This window comes from Mercurialis annua, linkage group LG6 (assembly GCF_937616625.2).
Source record: "Mercurialis annua linkage group LG6, ddMerAnnu1.2, whole genome shotgun sequence".
Taxonomy (NCBI): domain Eukaryota; kingdom Viridiplantae; phylum Streptophyta; class Magnoliopsida; order Malpighiales; family Euphorbiaceae; genus Mercurialis; species Mercurialis annua.
In genome coordinates this window covers 33,051,905-33,061,073 of record NC_065575.1, presented here as the reverse complement: position 1 = coordinate 33,061,073, position 9,169 = coordinate 33,051,905, and the positions used below count along the sequence as shown (strand labels likewise).

General features: G+C 28.0%; 1 protein-coding gene across 1 annotated transcript; it reads right to left on the bottom strand.

Annotated features, from left to right (window-relative positions):
* Positions 1-231: 231 nt before the first annotated feature.
* LOC126686221 (CLAVATA3/ESR (CLE)-related protein 25) lies at positions 232-3,904 on the bottom strand. The gene is made up of 2 exons (XM_050380266.2): positions 3,412-3,904; positions 232-482 (listed from the first exon to the last, which is right to left on the bottom strand). The coding sequence occupies exons 1-2, from the start codon at positions 3,624-3,626 to the stop codon at positions 443-445; spliced, it is 255 nt and encodes an 84-aa protein (XP_050236223.1). The 5' UTR covers positions 3,627-3,904; the 3' UTR covers positions 232-442.
* Between the last annotated feature and the right edge of the window lie 5,265 nt (positions 3,905-9,169).

The following is a 9,169-nucleotide window of genomic DNA, read 5'->3' as shown; positions in this document are numbered from 1 at the left end:
GTTTATTATGGTATTACCAATTTGAATATTTTTAGTTTTTGTGTCAAACATGAAGAATGAAAAAAAAGATTGTTATATATATATTTATTCCGACTAGAGTAAAAAACAGGAGCAAGAACTCATCATGTTCTACGATTTACTCTTCCGATTCACTCTTCCGTTTAAGGCATCCCGTGGAAAGTGGATATTTAATTTCTTTAATTCCCCATTAACAATGAAAGCCCAAAACAATTAATTCATATTTAAATCTCATTATATAAATATTAATAAAAAGAAAACAAATAAACATGTGAAACACTAAACTATATAATTTCTAAAAGGCTGTCTCTAATATTTCCCTGGAATCTTTTGAAGGGGTATTGTTGAGTGTAATTTCTATGTTGCCACTATTTTTGCACTTGTGCTCATAATCAACCATGCATTATCCTTTAACCCACCATAGCTATACTCGCCCAGGTGGTCGTTTTGAGTTACCAGCTCTCCTGAAACAAAAATGGAAAATTATTTAAAAAATATATGAAATGAATTTGATATTAATCGAGTCGAATTTGATATTACGTTATTTAGGCTGACTGCGGAATCAAATTCAAACATCAAGATATTCAGCTCAACGTGTGCTCGAATTCAACTGAGTTTTAATAATATTTTTTTGTATAATTACAAATATCTATAGCAATACTCTAACTTTTATACTAAATAATATAAGTTTCAAAATTGTTGCATAGATAATCTAATCGAAATTCATTTTTTATTACTGAATTCGGGTTTCAATTTTAAAATAATTTTTTTATCAATTAAATTTTCAAAATTGGGTCAAGTTTGAATTTTACAATATTTTGACTCGATTTGATTCAATTATACTTTTAGACCCATGTCAGATAAGCTAATTTCCAAATCTGTAAATAGTCAAATTTATGTAAAGTAAGCTATATGGTTTAGAGAAAAGAAAAATTCATATTTAGTATCTTAATATTATAATGTAAAATGTGAATCAATGCACGTTGGTTTATTAGTACTCCTTCCGTCATATAAAGATAGGCAAAATAGAGTTTGCACATGAATTAAAAAATAATATTTAAAGTATAGTTATATTTTACTAACTTCCAATAATAACCTTAATTTAATTATATAAATATTTTAAAAGTTATTAATTTATATTATGAGAAAGGTAATTATTGTGTTGGAATTGTAATTAAATTTTGAAAAGATAAATTTATTATTAATTTTTATATTGTAAAAAGTAATAATTAATACTCCATCCGTCTCATTTATGAAGGGACAATTCCATTTTTATTTGTTCCATTTGAAAAGGTCATATCGTATTTTTTATGCCAATTATATGAATTTTCCTTTTTCGCCCCCTTTTCTCTTTTTATAATTAATGACTATTAGTCTATACACAAAATACAAACTATCATAAATAGGGGTAAAATAAAAAAACATAATAGTTAATGCTTTCTTAATATATGTAAAAAAGTCATTTGTCCCTTCTTAAATGGGACGGAGAGAGTAATAATTTATACCCCTCCGTCCCAAATTGATAGGCAGTTTAGGACAAATACAAGTATTAAAAAATTTAATAAATTTATACAAAATGAGCAATTTTATAAAAACATACCACACCTACCCTTATTTAATGCAGTGTTGACTTTGTTTTTTAGTGGGTTTTGTCCTCTTTTTTAATGTAGTAATATATTATAATTAATGAGGGATATATATGTAATTTAAATATTCAAGCAATAAATTACTGTCTATAATTTATGATAAAAAAAATTCAAAATAGTGCCTATCAATTTGGGACGGAGGGAGTAGAATATAACAAAAGTAGTGGAAATTGATGAAAGTTAAAATTAGTATTACTCAAATTAATATAGTAATTTTGTCTATATTTTGAAACGCATAAAATAGCCATTTTATCTATATTTGTGGGACGGGGCAGTATTAGAATTGAGTGATCTAGACATGCTGAAGATTTTGAGTAATTAAATTTGCACTAAATTAATAATGATGCGAATGTCTAAGACCCTAAGATAATTATAAAGAAACCCAAAAAAGAGAGAGGGACAAGAAAAGATAGCATAAAAAGGTTAACATTAAAGGCCCTCGTAAATGTAGAGAATAAATTAAAATGTTACTTAGCTTTGAATAAACATGTTTAAGAGTGACGGTTGGAATAAAGTGAAGATATAGTCTTTAATTTACCTTTTCTTTGTGTTACGGAATTATAACATTTTTTTCCATAAATTAGCCTCATGGGTATACTATGATGCACGAAGATCATTCTTCATTCCAGTTTTTGTGGTGATCCAGTTAATTAATATTTATTATTATTGATTTTATATGATTATATTTATATAAAAATATTATATTGTACATATATAATTATTTAGTGATTAAAAGAAAAAAATATATATACATATATTAGTATTCAGTTGTAGCTTTTTATAATTTAAAGAATTAAAAATTTGTTAACATGTTCTGAAATAAAAAAATAACTAGTTAGGGCAATTTTTAAATGTTATAGATCATTATTAAAATATTTCATCTAAATTTTAAAAAACAAATAATTACACTTAAAAGTTAAAAGGGGATAGATATCTATGGATATGGTATTCCCACAAAAATGGAGCTAAGTTGCATGGAAACGGAAAGTGAAACTAAAACCAAATGTTTTACGAAAACGGATACGAAATGTTTTCGAGGAGTTTATGAGAGTTTTCAAAACGTTTCTGAAACGGAAAAACTCACCCTACGTACAAAAAGTTTCTATGCATCCTAGAAATGGAGATGAGTTTATTTCCTTTAGTAAAATGGGAATGGAGATGAGAATGATTTTCCATCCGCTGTTCGCCTCATATTATTTCTAGTGACCGTGAGAAAGTATGAAAACCCTCCCAATGCTTCTTTTCTGTTCTTTTTTGAAATTTGTATTCATAATTATCTCAATAGGAAGCCCTAGTTTTGTAATTGATTAACAAACAACACAGATTAATGAAAAATTATAGCAATCAATCTTCTCTAATATGAAATATTAACTTCATCCATATAAAAATCACTTAGATTCATCATATATTTTGAGTTTGAGTCACAACCGTTATGAAATATGAATGATTGATAATACAAATTAACATCTATATTCAAACTTGTGAGTTCAATTCCGGAATCTCATTTTCTATTGTAATAAATATATTAAAAAACACCTATATAATTCCTCCAATCTATTGCTGTTTTTAAGTTTTTAATTTGTTAATAATAGGCATGAGAGAAGAGAACAACAAACTCCAACAGATTGATGATAATAGTTAGTTGTTGTTTCAAATTTAAAAGTTTTGAGCATAATCAAATTCAAATTATAAACTATTTAAAATTTTGTTTTGTTGTAGGTTGCAAATGAAGTTTGATAATATGTACCTGTTATGTATGGGATCTGGACCATTCGGAACTTTTCGCTTGCTCATCATATAGTTTAAATCCAACTGATGATCATAACCAAGTTTTTCGCTTCCTAAATCCGCTTCATGGAGAGTTAACGTTGTCGTCGTTTTGAGACTTGCAACGGATAGAAACCACACGCATCCCAACCAAAATAACACCTTAAACAACACTAAATAATGGCTGCTAACCATATTTTTTATAGTACCTAATAAATACTTAATTAATTATGGGTTATAATTAATTAAAGTAGAGATATTTAACCACATCAAGAGAAGGGGAGAAGAAGAAGAAGAATAGGAAGAGTAGTGGTAAGGCAAGGTTGATATTTTAAATTGATCTTTTTATGTAGTTCAAGTGTTGAGGAAGGTTTGGTATTCTTTATAGGTTGTAGCCATTTTGTTGCACTTTCTCGAACTCAGAGAGAACCCAACCCTTCTTTACTTTATAGTCATTATAAGGTCCCAATTACACTCTCTTTAACAATTCTGTATTTTCATGCACTAAACCAAGGTCTCAATATAATCACTGTTATCCTTTACGTACAAATGGAGAAAAGAAATTCTTAAGTAGACTCGGTCCACCACGTCATTCGTGGACTAAGTTTATCACATAATGACACATCATTAAAATGATGACAATCTTATAATATTATCATTTAAACGTGTAAATAAGTAATGAACGAATTTACAAGATTGCCATCATTTTAATGACGTGTCATTATGCGATAGGTTTAGTCAACGGATGACGTGATGGACCTATTCTATCTAAGAATTTCTCGTACAAATGGGGTGATAGAAAATGAAAAATGATACGATTCCTATTCAGTTTTTTACTATTTTATGTTAATTAAAACATATAAATGAATAAACAAATACAAAATTACTTTTCTAAAATATAAGATCAATTACTCATTCTTTCTACTTTGTGAAGCACAAAATTTTGGCCTGAAATGTTGAAGCTAAATCATGTATGTGATTTTCTTTTCCTTCTACAAGACATGAAATGTAAAACAAAACTAAATTGAAGGTTATTTACTTTCCACACTCTTCTGTAACTATCCTACACCTAAAATACTTTTAGTTAAATTGACCTTTGAATTGATTAGGCATGAGAATCTAAAAGATGAAAGAAATAATCTTAGATGGTATAGTACAATTGAGATATCATATTGATCTCCAATTAACTAAATATTAACACTAAGGAATTACGATTTTTATCATAAATAACATGTCATTTTCCTGTAGTGTGTAATTAAGATGTTAGAAAATCAGATTATAAACACAAATATCATGTGCTGTAACTTTCGAATTCAACCATTTGTTTCCACTTAAATTAAATCACTAGGTTGTGGATTATGATATTAAATACTTGAAATAAGGAGTTTGATAACTAGATCAAGTTCATAATATTTAGAGAAATGTGTTTTAAACGATAATACATTTGAACCTGAACTAGTACAACGAGTTACAATGTTTAGACATCTTTTACAAATAGCTGTTGCTTGCAAGGTTTTTAATATTAATATATTTTTAAAAGAAGACAGCGGTGTGCTGTTATTACCTAAAAATTGCTGAAATCGTAACATATTTGGCTTATTTGGACTTTTACAAACAGGGATATACATATGAAAAACAGTTAGGAGTTGATATCATAATCAACTCCTAATACTAGCTGTAGCATTAAATTAATTTTCAAGTAATGCTACTACTTTATTGTATCTTATTTATAATTATCAGCTAATGTTAACTAACATTCATTTTATGAAATGTCCACAGGTTTGGTTTGAATCGAAATTCTGCCTCCGCTCAAATTTGTTGCCTCAAAGCTCATTAGCTGATTGGTGGAATGCTTTAGTCACTGATCTAGAGAAGCTGGGAAGAAATAAAGAAGATTTTGCCTTGTGTAATTTCCTACTCTGGAACATATGGAAAGCACGCAACGATGTGGTATTTAACAAAATTCACTCAACGGCTTCATCAATTATTGATAAGGCATGCGAGCAACAACGAGAATATTTGGAAGCTTCAAGGAAAAAACACATTAGAGAGGGCAGGCCAAATACTCTTTTGAGTGTGGAAACTGATCTGGCTTTATGGTCACCTCCTCCGACATGATTTCATAAGGTTAATTTTGATGGTGCTATTGATATGAATTTAAAAATAGGTGCAGTTGGTTTTGTTGTTAGTGATATTGCAGGTAACATAATCTTTGCTGGGGCTAGGCGGTTTATTGGCATGGTAATACCACTGGTTATAGAAGCTTTGGCGCTTCGGACATCAATGGAGGAGGTGTTATCAACAGGACTTAGTGCAGTAATCTTCGAGGGAGATTGTCAAGTATTGATAAATGCTACTAATGCCTCCTCTAGTGACGACAGAGATGCCGGAGTAGTTTTAGAAGACATATTCAATCTAGTTTTCCGATTTTTCGGAAATTAGATTTCAATATGTTAACCGTAAATGTAATTGGGTAGCCCATTTGGTGGAAAAAAGAGCCCTTATCGATGACTGCTTCTGCAGGTCTCATCATTTTGTTATGGAATGGCTCACTCAAGTCTGTTGAGGAGTTATTCATTTGTGTACTTTTCATTATATTCAATGAAATATAACCTTTGTTAAAAAAAATAAAAAATGATGTAAAATTTAATCTTCATACGATCACATTTATCTACATTAATGAAACTCTGGTTACGCCTATGATGCTTCATAGTAATGCTACTATCTGGGAATACTTTATGGGTAACGTTATTGTCAGAGCAACAATTGATAGGAATAAAGCAGTATTTTTTATCTTGACAAAATTATCCTCTTTTGATTTGTTTATGCTTTTTTTTAATCACTAATGGAGGGCGATTTTATCACAATAAAAAATATTGCTCTATCGCTATCAATTGTTGCTCTGATAATATCGTCATCCTTATTTTATTTTAAATTGTCAAATGGTGAAAAGTGGCTAAAGTGATTTGGGTGTGTATTTAGATTTATAATTTTTGGAAAAATGAATCAAAAATATGGATAATAGCATTTTCGTAATCATATTTAAAAAAATGATGCATGTGATTTATGAGAAATTCTTAGGTGAACCTAGTTCACCACGTAGAATTATGAACCACCAGTTATTGTGTGACATGTGGCCACGGTAAATGTACTAACCAACCAATAAATATCACATTAATTCATATTAAAATACAAACAATTAATGTAATATTTATTGATTGGTTAGTACATTTATTGTTGCCACGTGTCACACGACGAACGGATGATTTATAATCCTACATGGCGAATTAAGTTCATGCAAGTATTTCTCGTGATTTAGGCATTTTTTTTTGATATAATTGCATTGAAAACGAGCCACTTATCAGTACACACCGCTTTTGCTTTATTTTCCAGTTTTAAAATTCAATTGAATCAATGATTGTCTGAATTAATCAATATATTTTAGGGTATTTTTTTTAAAATGCCTCATTTTTTATTTTTTTTGCAAAAATACTCTTTTTAGTAGTTTATTAGTAGATTATTGATAATTTATTGATAGATTGTAGTTAAAAAAATATATTTCTGTAAAAGTTATAAAAAATGAGGTAGAGAGAGTAATTTTTCTATATTTTAGAAGCTATTATATGGAATTAGTTCTTCAATCAATATGCTTATCGATTTTTTTTTATTTCGGCTATATCACAAACCGTAAACCATAGAAAGCACCTATATGATGATAAAATATTACTTTCTCCGTTCTTCTTTAGTTGTCAATTTAACCAATATTGCACATATCAAGATAGTGCTCATTTTATTTTAACTTTAAAAAAAAATCAATGTAGCCCTAATAGTTAATAAATGTTTTTTAAATGAAAATATGGAGTTATTTATTAGGAATAAATAAATTTGGAAGATAATAGTTAAAATCACATTTAAATTCTAAATGAACAACTAATTAAAAATAAATATATTTTGTTAAATAGACAATTAAAAAAAAACGGAGGAGTGTATTATAGATACCTTATGGTATATGTGGACAAATAACATGTGCAATTTAGTAGTAGGAATCATCTATCTATAAGTAAAGGACCTATTTGAAGATGTAATTTGAAATTGATTTGTTTGGATTGCATGGCTTTTCAATTAAAAGAAGCATTCCCCATCTTTCTTTTCTTTCTTTTCTTTATCTCAATTCTGATACTAAAGCTGGCTAAGGCTGCTATAATATAGTTGAATCTCTACCTTCTTTTCTCTTTATTTCGTTAATTCATGCATGATACCACATTTTAGAAAATATTTGTTATATTTTGCTAGTAAAATTAAGGTTTAATGGGAAAGAAAGACAATTTTTTTTAATATTTTAAAAAGTCTATTCAAATCTTTTAAAAATTATAAAGTTAACTAATTTTATCAACTCATTGGAAATCTATTCAATTTTTTTCAGATAGATTTATCCGAATCCTATAGCATTTCAATCCAATTTTCTTTAAAAAATATATATTCGATTATCACATATGCACAATTAAATTAATATTAAAAATTCTGATAGATCTTTAGTAAATTGGTCAATTTGAAATAAATTTAGAATTTTTAAAAGGTTTGAGTAAATTTTTAATTTTTTTTTAAATGGCTTTTTAGAACTGTTGCACGTAGAATTAAAATTCAGCAGAATTAAGTGGAAAATATAAAACCAAAGGAAATTCGATTAGTTGATGGTCTTTCATGTCCTTGTCTATCATTGGGGCATTATAACCAAAATGATGAAAAATAAGAGGGATCTTCCTTGGAAATGTAAAAGGTCTCCCTAATGATTGAGAGTAGAAGTTTCCCTTTTTTAGAATCACATTTGATGATTATTTATTTATTGTTGCCAATATGACTAATTATTTAATTAATAATTAGATTGTTATATTATAAAAGCTTAACCTATCCGAAGATTTCTGTATTTTTTATTTTTTCTTTACTTTTTTCTTAAATGTTTTTATTTTTTTACTTGGTTCTTATACTTTTAAAAACAGTTTTAAAAAGTATTTTTATTTCTTTATGTAATATATTTTCGAAAACAGTTTTATTTAATCTCTGACGCTTCTATATTTTTGTTAACAAAATGACTTCATAAAATTGGTTTTATAAGTATAAGTACCAAAGTTTGAAAAAAAAATTAAGGACAAAGTAAAAAAAAATATAAAATATAGGAATTTTAGGACTGGTTTTGCCTAATATAAATAATGAACAGTGACGTGCATATGTTTGTTAATTTACATGTTTAAATAATTATAAAAAAATTAAAAAAGAGTTTTTTTTACGTATTTCAATAAAGGATTAAATATGGAGCAAAAGCTTTGAACAACAACAAAACAAATAAAAAACAGCCAGTTTAAGGACATTAGTTAGATAAAATAAATGACTATATCTACTAGGATTGAGCTTGGCAAGCAGCAAAACTAAAAAATAGTTTTTTAGCGACAGATTTTTTCATTGCTAAAAAGCTGAAATCCGGTGCTAAATAAATTAGTGAAAGATTACCAACTGCCAATTTTCTCGTCGCTAAACAGTTAGAATGCAAAAAAAAAATTATTCGCTAATTTAGCGACATATTACCGAAGAATTTGTAATCTAACACTCACCTAGCAGCGGATTAGCAACATATATCGATTAGCGGCGGACGAGATAGATTTTCAAAATTTTCAGCTTATTTAGCGATGGACTACCGATAGAAATTAGCACGTGCATGAGATTTTCATCTCGCACGGCTCCTA

Bases quoted from the DNA above. Each gene is read 5' to 3' on its own strand.
- LOC126686221 (XM_050380266.2), bottom strand. From the start codon at position 3,626: ATGGTTAGCAGCCATTATTTAGTGTTGTTTAAGGTGTTATTTTGGTTG. The intron at 483-3,411 runs GTACATATTATC...TTTTTGTTTCAG, and splicing joins CCAGATCCCATACATAACAG to GAGAGCTGGTAACTCAAAAC.